The 14,079-nt window shown below is 41.7% G+C and overlaps 1 protein-coding gene across 1 annotated transcript; it reads right to left on the bottom strand.

Annotated features, from left to right (window-relative positions):
- Positions 1-519: 519 nt before the first annotated feature.
- On the bottom strand, positions 520-13,976 carry SNRPA1 (small nuclear ribonucleoprotein polypeptide A'). The gene is made up of 9 exons (XM_045795377.2): positions 13,844-13,976; positions 11,844-11,991; positions 10,085-10,163; positions 6,194-6,240; positions 5,807-5,909; positions 5,097-5,176; positions 4,607-4,682; positions 3,845-3,938; positions 520-973 (listed from the first exon to the last, which is right to left on the bottom strand). The coding sequence occupies exons 1-9, from the start codon at positions 13,923-13,925 to the stop codon at positions 915-917; spliced, it is 768 nt and encodes a 255-aa protein (XP_045651333.1). The 5' UTR covers positions 13,926-13,976; the 3' UTR covers positions 520-914.
- Positions 13,977-14,079: the final 103 nt, after the last annotated feature.

Consider the following 14,079-nt stretch of genomic DNA (forward strand, 5'->3'; position numbering starts at 1 on the left):
TTGAATTCCTTCATGGCTTATGCGTCCTATGCACGCTTTACAAGAACGAGAAATCAGCCCAGCAGCAATCACCCACACTCTTCAGGGGTCTACTGACAAGAGTGTTTCTCACATTTTGAATATCCCAGGGAGCTTAAAAAAAAAAAACAAAAACCCAACCCAACACCAGCAGATGAAAAGATGGATGGTGAAGGGGCTCACTTCTACAACCTTGTTTTTATGATTAACCTAAACTGGCCATTAACAGGGTGTGAGAAATGTAATGAAGCATCCAACAGCTATGAGGAAATTGCCGTAGCCTGCTCACTGGGCCAAGACTCACCCCCACTCCCCAACCATGTCCTAAACGCTGGAACGTGCTGCCCCTCTGCTCAGACTCCAGTAAGCAGAAGCTGCATTCCCCTACAATTTTTCAAATCAGTAATTAAAGCCTGGCTGCCTTTAATGAAGCTGTTGTTATTCTTTGTATGGGGGGGAAATGCACCAGAGATCACAAAGTCTTACTGATAACCACTGGCAGCACACAGATAATCTTGAGTTTTATTAAGAATTTAAAAATCTAAACATTTTATAGAGGCCCGGGAAGCCTACCTAGAAACACTGCCCTTGGGCATTTCCAACTTTCTCACAGTCCATATACCTCACTGTACTGCACCACCCCCCCCCCCCGCCCCATGACAGACAACTTGGCAGCACAGTGAATATCGTTGTGTTTTTACTATTTGTAGAAAACTGGCATTTAGATTTCAAAATTAGTAATATTACAAAATTACCAGCAGCAGTCTTAAGCATATCAACAATGCTTATGAACTTCACTTTGCTGACCCAAACAAGGCTATTATTCCAAGTTCAAGAAGCAGGACTTGTCCCAAGGAGGCACATTATACATCCTGCAGGGACTCAGGCCACATTGCTCAGGACCCGTTTGGGACTGTGTCTTCTTCCATCTCCTCTTCACCATCATCAGTGGGGCCTAAAGAAAAACACAATGCCAGATGTCATGTTGATTTCAGAGCATGTGCTGGTTCCGGATGTGAGGGGCCATTCTGTGAAGCCACTGCATGCTAACTCCTGGACTAGGGACAAAACCCCAACCACAGCACCTGCCCTCAAGGAGCTTAGTGTCCAGAGACCACCTGTCTTTGGCAGGTATGGGAAGGGACGGTCATTCCTAGGGAAAGGGTCACAAAGGTGTTTTATAAAAGTCAAACTCACTGACATTCTAATGACCCATTTTGGTTGAGAGGCTAATTCAGTTTTTGGGAAGGTAAAAAGCTTATACTTTGTGGTTCGTTCTTACCACTACCATAGGCAAAGAAAATGGGAATCCTCAAAAAACATTTGGATACCTACTACATGCCAGTTAATGGGAATATTCAGTGACTTTTTGTCTCTCAATTAGAACAAGGATGGCCATAACCCAGTCTTACATTTGTTCGTCAATTTATGACAGATTCTGGGGTCAAGGTATTCTGGAAAAGGAAATGTTTTAACTGTATGAGTGTTTGGGAAAATTATTCTTGTTTAAGCCTACTGCTTCTACAGTTAGCCCCAACATCAGATTTCTAGATACAAAACTACCAGGATAAGAATGGCAGTCGAGTTTGAGTGTACTCAGAAGCCTGGGCCCACTGAAATCTATGGAGTACCCTGAACCATGTCTCCCTTCCTCTTCCCAGTGAACCTGCAGGTGACAGCGAAAATCCCAAGAGATCCTAAGGCCCAAGTAAAACATTTTAGGGGACACAAGTCAGCTCAGTAATTTTGTCATATGACAGTCACAATAAGCCACTGTGAACTGCCTCGTCCCCCACCTATTACCACTGAGCCTTGAAAATCCCTGAGACTTCTAATGCTCTCAGGACGTAAGGCCGCACCCATCACAGTCTACAGGGCCCTGCGCGGCCTACTGCATGCGTCCCCTGTTGGCTCACCTCACCACACTCTCCCTGGGCCTTGAACTTCACTCCCACTGGCCTCTTTCAGTTCAAGTGGGCAAGGCTCCTGTGTGCCACAGGTGCTTTACCCATGCAGTCCCCCCCGCCCCCGTGCCCCCAAAATGTCACTTTGCCTTTATTTAGTTCAGCAATTCGCAAACACTTTAGTTTTAGGACCCAGAGAGCTTTTGTTTACGTATACTTATCAATACCATATTAAATTCATCAACACTGTATTAGAAATTAAGATCAAATATTTAAATAGTAATTCATTAAAAAAAGTCTCCATTACATGTTAATGTTTATGTTTTATTAAAAAAAATAACATTTTCCAAAACAAAAATATTTAGTGAGAAGCTTGGCATAATTTCTATTTTCGCCTCTCTGTCATGTCTGAGAAAGAGCCGAAAGCTGGACCCTGGTATTGGCTTCATCAGCCCACCTGCTGCAACATGTTTTTTTCACTGAAGGAGATAAAGAAAATCAGCCTCACACAGACGTGCAGCTAGGAAACAAAGGTGTATTCTAACAGTCTCTGTAGACAGTTGTGGGTTTTCCTGTTTGATACTATGCTAAAACTTGACAGAAGTGGTAGTTTCTTAAGAATTAGTTGCAGTACGGAGTCTGAAACCTTATGTATGAACTTTTCATACTCTCTTACTTGAAAAATCCATAGATCTATCCTGCTTTCCTTGAAGTGACAAATTCACTTCATGTTCGAGAAGATACCTGCCTCTCAACTGGAACAAATGCTAAAATGCATGGAGACAACCATCCCACTCAGGCATGCATTCACGCACACCGCCCCCATCCCGTCACCCAGGATATCAAAAGTCGTGCACTTAAAAGGTGATATTTAATAACATTAATCTCTTTGCTTCGTGAAGGATGTTCTTAAGTGAAACCAGTGTACATTTTACTAAGAGAGCGCACAGCAGTTTAGAATGAGGACTACTGACATCCTTTAGGTCACTGCCTTGACCTGTGCCAAGGCCCCAGCAGTTTTACCCGCTATTACTCCTGCGTCATCAGTGCAAATGTTAATAATGTTGGGAAAAGCAAGTAACACCTTAGTGTTATACAAAGTTTTGACCTCACAGATGCCCACGGGCTCAAGGGCTACACAGTGAGAACCGCCGGTCTAATTAATGTCTTACTCATTTTTAGCTTCTGTTCAAACATAATTTGCCCAAGGGAACTTTCCCTGATTTGCCAAGTCTAGGTAGAAGCCCCCGGTTACCTTCATATCAAAACTTGTAATACGCATTATTTTGAGTAGTTTTTACTTTACACCTCCAGTACCCAACAGCCTGCCTGACACAAAGTTGGCAATCACACATTAGAATAGCCAACATTTACCAAAAATGTATGCTCATGTCAGACCCTGTGCTAAGTGCTACCTATGAACTATCCTACTTATCCTCCCAAAAACCTTTTGAGGTTGGTACTATATATTACCTCAAATTTAATGGTGAGGACTTAAGATTAAGTGAAGATGAAGAAATTCACCCAAAGACAGAGCTGGTGAGGCTAAGATCTGAGCTTCATGCTGTTTGGCCCTGAGGCTTGTGTTTCCAACCAACTACTAAGGTATCTATCCTACACACACACACACACACACACACACACACACACACACGGGTCAAAGTCCACACGGTTCCCTCTAGTGTTCGGTTTCACTGCATGGCTAGGGAATAATGTATGCTTCAACTTTTACAAAAAAAAAACACTCAAGAGTTCTATGCCAGAATATTCTACATCAAATAACTTATCCTCAAAGAGCACACAAAGAGATTTCATGTACATCAGATGCTAACATCCTTGGGTCATGGCATCTGAACTGTTCTGGAATCACTTCAAGCAGAACATTAATTTGGCAGTCCACAGACAGACCGTTATGTCCTGACCTGATCTGCGTTCCCGGCCAGGTATCTGACCAGACTGTAGCAAGCCCTTCAGCCGCTCCACTTCAGCCAGGGTGGACGCATTTGCTATAGCATTCTGGAGGACAGAAAACAATGGAGATGGACCATTAATTGCATCTAAGGATCAATCACCCAGAAAACCCCATAGAAGTCCACGGCAACTTTGTGAATCGGAATATTAAATACTTCTGTTGGGGCAAGAATTTTACTATCACGTTGAAATCAACCCAAAACTGAATCATAAATTCCCAAAACTGGTAAACATATGTGGACCCTCTCACATGAGAGCAAATAATCACTGCACATGTACTAAAATTTTAGTAAATTAAAGCATCGATCTGGAACTCTGTTACTGGATAATTTAGGAAGCAGTATTATGAAATTAGCATTTCCCACTGATCGTCAAGCAGATCTTTCAGACAGCAAATCTTTGAAAATAAAAACTAAGGCAAACACTGAAACAGCACAGTAAGGTAACTAACTTAAAAAAAAAAACAACATATCCTGGGAAAATGAGAAAGAACTGGAGCTGCCTCTGCTTTGCCTGGCTCATATAGAGAATTCAAGTCAAAGTCAAGTAATAACGTTATGCTAGTTCCTTCCTTACACACAATGTAGCAGGAATCTAAAGGGGGGCGGCGGGCGGGGGGGGAACAACTGTAATGTTTAGAACTTGGTCTATTACATATTTCATGTCCTAAACCCATGGCAACTCTCTCCAGTCCAAGAGTCTTAACACATTACCTTGATTGCTTCTACATCCCCCGGAGACGGCCCACCTTTCTTTTTGTCGGTTGGCAAACCAGCACCTGGGTTGAAACTTGGGAGGGGGAGGGAAGAACGCAACTGTTAAATCCACACCAATGGAAATTGCTTCTCTTTTACTTTCAAAAAGCTTTTGAAAGTAATTCAACCAGTGTAGTATCTTATCTTTGTTAACAAACTGATACAAGAAACTCTCTCCTTCAGAAACACCACCCAGTTCTCATCTTCCTCTAGAGAAACAGCAGGAAGTATACAATGTTGCATGAAGACTGAACAGGGAAGGCTTTGCTAACCTGGTAGAAATCTCATGGGATGCGTGAACCATTGATATCAGGTCACGGGCTATCATCACACAAACTCAATACTGTATTAGTCACAGGTGTTTTGTTTAATTCTGTAGGAGGCAAAAAGCCAGACAGATAGTGTTTCTGAAGGTGAAGTGGAGTGAAGTTGGATATCCGTATCTTACGTTTTGCTTCTCCTGGCAATATCCTTTGCAAGTTGTGCACCCCGTTTGCCCTTGAACATTTTCTCTGCTTCCTGACGCTCCTACAGCAACACCACACACAGAGTTAATGGAAATAGGAATACCACATGCATTTAGATGCATTCCTCAGAAAACACGGAAGAAAACTCTCCTGAAATACTCTGGGCTGGTAAAAATATCAAAAAGCCAATTTCAAAATAAAAGGAGACACACGGCCTTGCCTTCTCTGGTGAGGCTCCCTGAAGACAGTTCCCCCTCCTAGTTTCAAGGAGGAGCTCTGGACGAACTAAGAAGGTTTAAAAAGAAAAGGAAAAAAAAAAAAAAAAAACAACAACAACCAAAAACACTCCCAGTAAAGGGAAAATCACTCTAACAATTAAAGCTGCTGAAAAAATGGATTATATTAAGCTCCCCACAGGGGACTGTATCTAACAGAGTCTATTGCTGATGGTGCTCACGGTGGCTCTGATACCGTGCTGCCTCTGAACCGGCAACACTACACAAGACATCGTTAACCCCAAGTCCTACTATAAACTCTGCTATGAAAAATAAATGATTTGACATTTTCTTTCCCACGTTTTTATTACAAACAAAAGCAAAACTCATTACGCAACTGAAAAAAATCAATAACAAAAACATAGAACAAAACACATGAATCTCTAGTGACTTACAACCAACAGAATACTACTTACTTTTAGTTTCACCTTCTGGAAATCCAGTACTCTGACTTGCGGAACTTTATAAATTACATACAGTCTGTAATGCTTCTTATTTGTTACAGGATTTCTTAGAATACTATAAGAAAAGGAATAACACAATGCCAACCTTATTCATAACGCAGCATTCAAGAGGTCCATTTTAATAGAATCAAATGAATCCATAAACTAAGAAAAAGTTCACATTTCAGTGTTATTAAGTTAACATTAGGGAAGTTTTAATAGAGCACTGGACCTAAAGAAAATATTTTCACTCCTTGTTTTTAAAAGGTCCTTCTTACTAACTGAGTGTTTTAAGATCAAGGCTAGTAATGGTGTTATGATAAAGGACTTCACTGACACCACCACAAATCATTTCCATACCTTAGGTAAGTCAGTGATTTGAGAGATGCCAAAGGGTCCAGATCACCCTGTAAAAGAAATGGCCGTACGTAAGAACACGAAAACCATAGGCTATTTTGAGACTCTGAAACAGAAGATGCCTTTGGAGCAAGGGCTCCTCTTCTCTTCTATTTTTCACTGCCCTAGCACCTAGCACAATACTAGCACAGCACAGATGCATAATAAATCACTGCTGACTAAACTGGTAAGCAGATGTGAGCTTCTTCAACTTACAATCTTAGCCATAACAGTTTCTGTCTCGACAGCAGAAGAGACAAAAAAATCTTACTTCCTGTAGCAACCTCCAAAGGGCTAGAACTTAAACCAATGATTCAGAAAAGAAAGACATGTCAAAGTTTATGTAACTTCAGAGCAAGTTATTCATGCAGAGAACCTCAAACTGGAACTCGGGGTAAGGTGGTTTTTCCCACTAGTACCTGTACACGCCTGGCAGTGACACTGGTGTCCTATCATCATTGGGGGCGGGCACCTTTATTCAAGGCTCCCTCAAATCACTTCAGGTAAGTATTCAAGGACAAGGAGTATAGTGGAAGGAAGGAAGGAACAAGGAAGGAAGGAACAAGGAAGGAAGGAAGGAAGGAAGGAAGGAAGGAAGGAAGGAAGAAAAAGAAAGAAAGAAAGAAAGAGAGAGAGAGAGAGAGAAAGAAAGAAAGAAAGAAAGAAAGAAAGAAAGAAAGAAAGAAAGAAAGAGAAAGAAAGAAAAAGGAGCCAATTATGGGACAAGGGCAGGTTAGTTTTTGAATCTTCCCAAATTACCCCATAAAATATAGTACAACAAGGATAGCAAAAGCCTATGGTCAACAGCTACAACTAACTGAGATGAAAAGGCATTCTGGCAAGAACGCTAAAACAGGAACAGGTAGGGACAAGCCACCGTGAGAGCTGCAAGACTTGCACAGGGCCAGATCTGCACAGGAAGCAGCAGAGGGCAAGCAAAGAGGCATCTGAGAAACCAGAGTACTCCGAAATGACCAACAGCTCAGTCCGTCTCAGAGCGGCCACCAGCAGATCTGAACATCCCCATCAGGAGTACAGCAAGTCTGGGACGCCGCCTGGAGGGGCTGGGCCATTTGGGCCCTCACTCTTAATACTAACCGCAAATGGTATCCTTTCCAGGACAAAGCCCTACAGTGAGGAGCAACTGCTAGGACCAGACTGAAATTGAGCTGGACAGGGGCAAGAGGGACAATGAGAAAAAAGTACAGATAAAAGCAAGAGGGGAACAGCGCCAGTTCAGAAAAGCTGCTGCCATTTTTAAATGCTTCACAACCAACCATCAGGGGGAGCTCTAGAGCATGCTACCAGCGATCACCACTAAAAGAAAATATACAGGATGACCTAAAAAGGGACAAAGACAAACATCCCATGATCTCACTTGTATGTGGAATCTTAAAAAAAAAAAAAGACCAACTTACAGCAACAGTGTTGAATGGTGGTTACCAGAGGCTGAGGGTGAGGGAAAAGGGGAAATGAACTATTGATAAGAGTACAAACTTTCAGTTGTAAGATGAATAAGTTCTGGAGATCTAATGTATAACATGGTGACTATAGTTAATAATAATGTACCACTGTATACTTGAAATTTGCTGAGAATAGATCTCAAGTATTCTTACCATACAAACAAAAAAGTAAATATGTGAGGTGATGGATATGTTAGTTTGGTAACAGTAATCACTTCATAATGTATACATCTATCAAAAATCACATTGTATACCTTAAATACATACAATTTTTATTTTATCACTCATACTTCAATAAAGCTGCAAAAAAAAAAAAAGGAAGGACAAATGGCAACTTTTGTTACACTCACACACAGACATACACAAACTGTAAAACATGATGATGTCTTGAAGGGTTTCTTAAAGGCAGAATAAATAAATAATATGTTGGGGGTATGAAATGTTTAAGGTCACTGTATTAAGAAACTAAATGTACTAGTTACCTTGAAACTTTAGTATGTATTTTTAATTCCTAGAATACTAAGAATAGAAATAAGTAATTCCTACACTATTAGCAGGAAAGGAAGAATGACAGAGAGAGAATGAACACAGTAAAGGAGAGAAAAAGAAATGCAGAGCGGGTGGGTCAAATAATAACCTCCAGAAATGAGAGAAGACAAACTCAAATATACCAGTAATAAATTAAGTGTAAACAGACCAAATACTTCATTTAAAAGAAAGACTTCACACTGTATTTAACAAACAGTCTTATCACATGCTCTTTTCAAGAGACAAATCTAAAATACAAGGTATAGAAAAGTTGGAAGTAAATTTTGGATGGAAAAAAATGATCATACAAATACTAAGTAAAAGAAAGCTTGTTTTGGCACATTATAGCAGATAGACAACAAGGTAAAATAGCACTAAAAGAGATAAAGAGGGGCACGACACAATAAAAAGGTTAGTCCACCAGGAAGGTATTAGCAATTTAAAATCTGTGTATATCAATTAAGAGAATTTCAAAATATATAAAACTTAAATGGACAGAACTCTAGGGAAACTGTCAAATCCACTATCATGTGTGATTTTAACATACCTACTTCAGTAACTGATAGCACAAACTCAGCCTTCATCTTTACAAACAACTTTAAATATAATTACAACATACACAAAAACACAAAGAGCTCTGGGCCCTGCGTGGCTCAGGCCATGATCCCAGGGTCCTGGATTTGAACCCCATGTCCGGCTCCCTGTTCAGTGGAGAGCCTGCTTCTCCCTTTCCCCCTTGCACGTGCTCTCTTCTCACTGTCTCTCTCTCAAATAAATAAATAAAATCTTAAACAAACAAACAGCCTCTATCATGCCACAGATTTCTTATGAACGTGCACTTTGGGTTGAATACCTCATACTAATTTTAGAAAAGACAGGGCCTCAGTCCAGTGCTTTCTTACTTTTGGAGTCAAGTACTCCTCTGAGAATCTGAAGGAAGCTCTGGACCCAGTCCACAAGGAAAGAAACAGTCATGGAAACAGGGAAGGGAGGTAAGGTCATAATAACACAAAATCAAGTTATATTATACAGACTTACACATCCAATGTTTAAGTGAAAAATTAAGGTTACAAAACAATGTATACTATGAGCTCAATTTTGTTAAAAATTATACATACAGAGCAGAAACTTAAAATGCATGAAAAGAAATAGGTCACCATAATTACACCCAAACAGAGAAAATAAAACTTGCCCTTAGCTCACAGGAAAACCAATTCCAAGTGGATCACTGATCTCAATGTGAAGAGTAAAACAACAGTTTCTAGAATGTAACTGTCCAACAAAATTTAACATGTTACATATGTAACTGAATGTTTTCTAGTAGCCAATTAAAAGAAAAAGTGTAACTTATTTTATAGTATGTTTTTTAACCTATTATCCAAAATATTACCATTTCAATATCGATTTAAAAAATTGATAGCTTACATTTTTTGGGGTACTAAGTCTTTGAAACCTGCTATATATTTTACTCTTAGTATGTAGCTATTCAGAGTGGCTGCTTGTGGCTAGTGGCTACCATATTAGACACTGCAATTCTAGAAAAGAACTTACGTTTACAGAAAACAACTCTTTCTGTAGTGGAAGCTTGACAGACCATCACCAGTACTAGCAACAACAACAGCAAAAGACTAATAAATTGGACTACGCTTAAATTAGGAACTTTTCTATCCAGACACCCTAAGACTGTCAAAAGATGAGCTACAGAGTAGAAAGGCTATTTAACTGAAAGAGGCCCAGATCCTGAATTACGAAAAAGGACAAAGGATGAGGAGCTAATTCTCTGGATTTTCTAAACTGTCTCTAAGAGGCATGTGGCACCTTTAATTCCTCCCCCCAAATGCATTCCCCCCCCCATTCGACTTACCAGTTCCACAAGACTGTTGTTGGTGAGAATGAGTTCTGTCAGACAGGGTAAAGCCTGATCAAGTCCCTCACCTATACGGCTAAAATGGAGGGGAAAAAAAGACTCTTCGTAAAAGTGAAAAACAGGTAAGCTAACAATTTTATCTAAGTCCTTGTACAGAAGATTTCAGACTCCAAAGGTGGAAGAACTTAAGAGATCTTTCTCCCAACACCCTAACTGACAGAGGGAAAATGAAGCACAAAGCAGCAGCCTTATCTAGGGTCACAGGGTTAGTGAGTGGAAGAAGTGGGATGATTTTAGAACCCATGCCTCCTGAGGGTTGCCTGGGGTTCTTTCCGTTACCATTTTGTCTAGTGAAAGCTAAGAGAAGAAGAAACCCCCGAGCAGAACAAACTGCTTAGCTTACTTCATGACTTCTGTGCAGGCGGCGCAGAAATGCGAGCTGCATTCACAGCTCAGGGACAGGACAAATGACAACTACACCCTAAGGGAATGTAAGCTCATGAGAAATATGCCTATTTTAAAAAAGCAAGTCACTGGGTTGCCTGGGTGGCTAGTTGAGCATTTGACTCCTGATTTTGGGTCAGGTTGTGATCTCAGGGTCCTGGGATGGAGCGCTGAGTCAGGCTCCATGCTCATCAGGGAGCCTGCTCAGGATTCACTCTCCCTCTGCCCTCCCCCCACTTGCACCTGAGTGCACGCTCTCTCTCTCTCTCAAATATATGAACATATCTTTTTAAGATAAAAATTTAAAAAAAAACACAAAAAAGCAAGTCACTACCTAGTACTTCTTAAAGACATTGTCTATAGACCTTCAATAATGTTTCTGATAAAATTCACTCAGAGGTGATGAAAGAGGGTCAAAAAAACCCCTCAATTACAGCAAGTAATATTCTAAAAATCAGTTATAAAGAAAAACAAATGGCAGAGGATATGAGGTAGAGATGCTCAGTCAAAAATATAATTGTTGGGGTTGCCTGGGTGGCTCAGTCAGTTAAGTGTCTGACTCTTTTTTTTTTTTAAAAGATTTTATTTATTTATTTGACAGATATAGAGACAGCCAGCGAGAGAGGGAACACAAGCAGGGGGAGTGGGAGAGGAAGAAACAGGCTCATAGTGGAGGAGCCTGATGTGGGGCTCGATCCCATAACGCCAGGATCACGCCCTGAGCTGAAGGCAGACGCTTAAACCGCTGTGCCACCCAGGCGCCCCAAGTGTCTGACTCTTGATTTTGGCTCAGGTCATGATCTCAGGGTCCTGGAATAAAGCCCTGCATGCCTGCATGGAGCTTCACACTCAGTGGGGAGTATGCTTGACGATTTCTCTTCCTCTCCCCTTGCCCCTCCGCCTGCTCTCATGCACAGGCACGCGCACACTCGCCCTCGCTCTCTCTCTAAAATAAATAAATAAGTCTTCAAATACACACACACATATATATAATTGTTGAAATTTACATATCTTTTTAATATAAGTCTTCTGATAATTACAATTATTGTTTTAGAAGCCAAAATATGTACAAAACAGCATGTTTGTAATTTAAATATCTATTATCATGAATATATAAGTACTTCTGAATAGATGCAAATAAACCAAGACCAATACCAAGTTAATCTCTGGACCTGTATGGGAAAAGTGCAGCTTATTTCTCATTTTAAGAAACATGTAGGCTCAACTGGCAGTAAGTACTATGGCTTCTTCAGGGAACACTGCAACATTTACTCTTGGGGGAAAAAATTACTTTCCACTAGCAGACACTTACCATATTCTATTGTTGTTCACTAATAATGTTTTCAGTCTTCTCAACAAAGGAAAACCATCCAGTTTCCTGATTTCATTGTCAGAAAAATCAATAGCATCAAACTGGTCTAAGGTAGCACCTAGATTTTCAATGACAGGAATTTTATACCCTGTAAAATGGAAGACAAAAAAATACACAAGTATTAATATGGTTAAAAGGTATATTAAAACCGAAGCCGTACTTCATGGTAATTTGACTCAAAGCTTCCATTTATTCAGAAAGTGTTTACCTAGCACCTACGTTGTGCCAAACATTGTGCAAATAACTGGTACATAAAATGAGGAACAAGAGTCACACGTCCTAGCTGCCAAGAAGCTTACAGTCTAGGGAGTGGACATGAACAGAGTCATGACAAGGCCAAGGGCTATGATAATGAGGACACTGATCAATAGCAATATTGGTAGCTAACATTTGCAAGAGTATTTACACAGTGCTTCACACTGTTCTCACCAATGCCCCAGAAGTAGTTAAATGGCATAATGAGAATTTACATCTTAAGCTGCTTGTAGTCAAGTGTCCAAGTCTTGTTCATACATTGTGGACAACAGTTCTTAACCTCTTTTGCAATCCCACAGGCCATAGAACTTATCAGGATATCCTCCTGATATCACGACAGTTCCCCCTTACTCTACACCTTCCCCAGCTCCAATTCAGAGTTCAAGGTCAACAGTTTACACGCAATAATAAACCACCCTGTGAACAATTCACTCAAATACTCACGGATTTGTCTAAAATGGCAAAACTACTGTACTAGCTGGCAGAAGAAAGAAAAGAACCCCAGCCTCCGTTAAAGTACATAATTCAGAGCTGCAAGGGTTACAGCAAAGTAAGTGCTACACCAAAGCAGTATCCTCAACACTGGAGAGACGGCAAAGATCAATCTGCACCGAGAGTGAAAGTGGTCAGTTACTTTTGAATGTAACTCGTTAAACTGAATTTCAACAAAATAAAAGCACTGGGCTTTGTCAGCAAGGAATCCAAACCGAAAGCGGAGCCCGAGGCAGGGCACCTCAGCCAGTGTTGTCCCCGTGGAGCCAAATCTCAGGCCCAAACTGTACTACTGTATTATCTTATTCCCAGAGAAACTGCTCTTCACATCCTTCCTAAAGTCATTTCCTTTAAATGCTGATTAGACCGCAGCACTCCCAATTTCTTAACAAGCCTTACTAAGGTTGAAATGGCTGCATGAATTTGAATAGTTCAAAGCTTCCACCACCTTACACAAGGCACTCGTAGTACAAGCCTCTTTAAAAAAAAAAAATTAAGGATTTTATTTATTTGAGAGATAGACGAAGAGCACAAGCAGGGGGAGCGGCACGCAGAGCGAGAGAGGGAGAAGCAGACTCCCCGCTGAGAAGGGAGCCCAACTAGGGGCTCAATCCCTGGCCCCGGGGATCACGACCCAAGCCGAAGGCAGACGCTTAAGCGAAGAACCACCCAGGTGCCCCTACAATGTTTTGATAAAAGGGAAATGTAAGACAATTGAAGCTAGTAAAAAAGAAATCTTGCGGATCCAATCGCTTTTGTTCTCAAAATTCATTTCCTCCCTCGCAAATTATGGGTAATTAACACGTTGCCTATCTATACTACCACAGTAATAGTTCAACGTATTTACTGAAAAGCAACGAGCCGCTGAGCACTAGGATTACAACTACCAACATTTTCCCAGCTCTCTAACAGTTCAGACTGCGAAATACGCCAAGCAAGGCCTAGTTGAGGCCCACGCGTGTGGATCAGAACGCGATCAATCAATCGGCTGGACGTGTGAGTAGGAGCGGGGATAACTGAAGCCTCAGGAGGGCCTAGGGATGGTTTTTGGGTAGCAACGGCAACACTCAACCCCGGGCGGTGCTTGGCGCCCACAATGCAGGCCTGCTGGCCAAGCGCCGGCTCTCCGCGCACGCGGCGGGGTGGGAACCACTGGGCTGCGCGCGGAGGCCCGCCCACTTCCCTAGACGTACCCCGGAGGTCCAGCTCGCGGTCCCGCACGGCGTTGGTGTACTGAGCCGCCTGCTCGATCAACTCCGCCGTCAGTTTCACCATCCTGCCGCCTCCCGCTGCTGGTGCGACGGCCCGCCGGCTATTCCCGCCGCCTCCCGCCCGCCAGACTTCCCGGCGTCCTCCGCGCCCCGCCGCAAGGCAACACCAATCGCAGCCGGCGCATGCGCGCGCAGCTCGACGTCCAGGCAGAAGCAAT

The sequence above is a fragment of the Ursus americanus genome, chromosome 28 (genome assembly GCF_024610735.1).
Source record: "Ursus americanus isolate L20-20 chromosome 28, mUrsAme1.1.p, whole genome shotgun sequence".
In the NCBI taxonomy this organism is placed as follows: Eukaryota; Metazoa; Chordata; class Mammalia; order Carnivora; family Ursidae; genus Ursus; species Ursus americanus.

Excerpts from the sequence above, each read along its gene's own strand:
- SNRPA1 (XM_045795377.2), bottom strand. The coding sequence starts at position 13,925 with ATGGTGAAACTGACGGCGGAGTTGATCGAGCAGGCGGCTCAGTACACC. Across the intron at positions 10,164-11,843 it reads GTGAACAACAATAGAATATG|CCGTATAGGTGAGGGACTTG; the intron begins GTAAGTGTCTGC and ends CCTCCATTTTAG. Across the intron at positions 3,939-4,606 it reads GGGATGTAGAAGCAATCAAG|AATGCTATAGCAAATGCGTC; the intron begins GTAATGTGTTAA and ends TCTGTCCTCCAG.